This window comes from Salpingoeca rosetta, assembly GCF_000188695.1.
Source record: "Salpingoeca rosetta unplaced genomic scaffold supercont1.38, whole genome shotgun sequence".
Lineage (NCBI taxonomy): Eukaryota > Choanoflagellata > Craspedida > Salpingoecidae > Salpingoeca > Salpingoeca rosetta.
This window is the reverse complement of record NW_004754896.1, coordinates 57,526-58,296: the sequence shown is the minus strand read 5'-3', so window position 1 is coordinate 58,296 and position 771 is coordinate 57,526. Positions and strand designations below refer to the sequence as shown.

Sequence of the window (771 nt, the reverse complement as noted above, 5' to 3'; positions counted from 1 at the left end):
ACATCAACACAAAAAAAAAAAAAAAAAAAAACAAAAAAAAAAAAAAACGACAACAAAAACCACAGTTTACTTTCCCACACCAATTTCCCCACTGAACTAAATAATCAAGTTAATTATAACCAGGGAATAACACACAGCTCGTGTCCTCGTATTTCTTCCTCCTGGTAGCCGCGATTTAAATAGGTATATCAACTCTATCAAAGCATATGTGTCCCCCAGCTCGTGCCAGTGCCATCGAGAGTGTGTGACTGCTTGTTTAGAGACCGGGAGAGAGAGAGAGAGAGACCGAGAGAGAGAGGTAGAGAGAGAGAGAGAGAGAGAGAGAGAGAGAGAGAGAGAGAGAGAGAGAGAGAGAGAGAGAGAGAGGGAGAGAGAGAGAGAGAGAGAGAGAGAGAGAGAGAGAGAGAGAGACAGTAGGAGCGAGTGGTTGATGACATACCCGGTGATGAGGAGGGATGAGTGGGTGACGGGCACAGTAGGTGGTGAACAGTCGTTGAGTCTGCACACAGGAACACACACGCACGCATGCTCCAAGCGAATGTCTCGCAATGCATGTACATGCCCACACTTACTAAAGTCCTTTAAGGGGCGTGCTGTGCTTCAGCACCTCCGCCAACGCCATGGCGCCCTCGTCGCCGATGGAGTTGCTATCCAGGCTGTACACACACACACGAGAGAGGAGGAGGTGGATGACAGCATACGCGGTGGTGATGAGTGATGAGTGGGTGACGGGCACAGTGGGTGGCAAACAGCCGTTGAACCTGCACACAC

At 49.4% G+C, this 771-nt stretch overlaps 1 protein-coding gene across 1 annotated transcript in view; it reads right to left on the bottom strand.

Annotated features, from left to right (window-relative positions):
- Positions 1-571: 571 nt before the first annotated feature.
- The window catches only part of PTSG_13066 (uncharacterized protein), a gene marked incomplete at its 3' end in the record, with an annotated part of 7,271 nt that continues 7,071 nt past the window's right edge, over positions 572-771 (bottom strand). The window contains exon 11 of the mRNA XM_004988005.1: positions 572-656. Coding sequence (XP_004988062.1) covers positions 572-656 — 85 coding nt within the window. The remainder of the gene's footprint in view (positions 657-771) is intronic.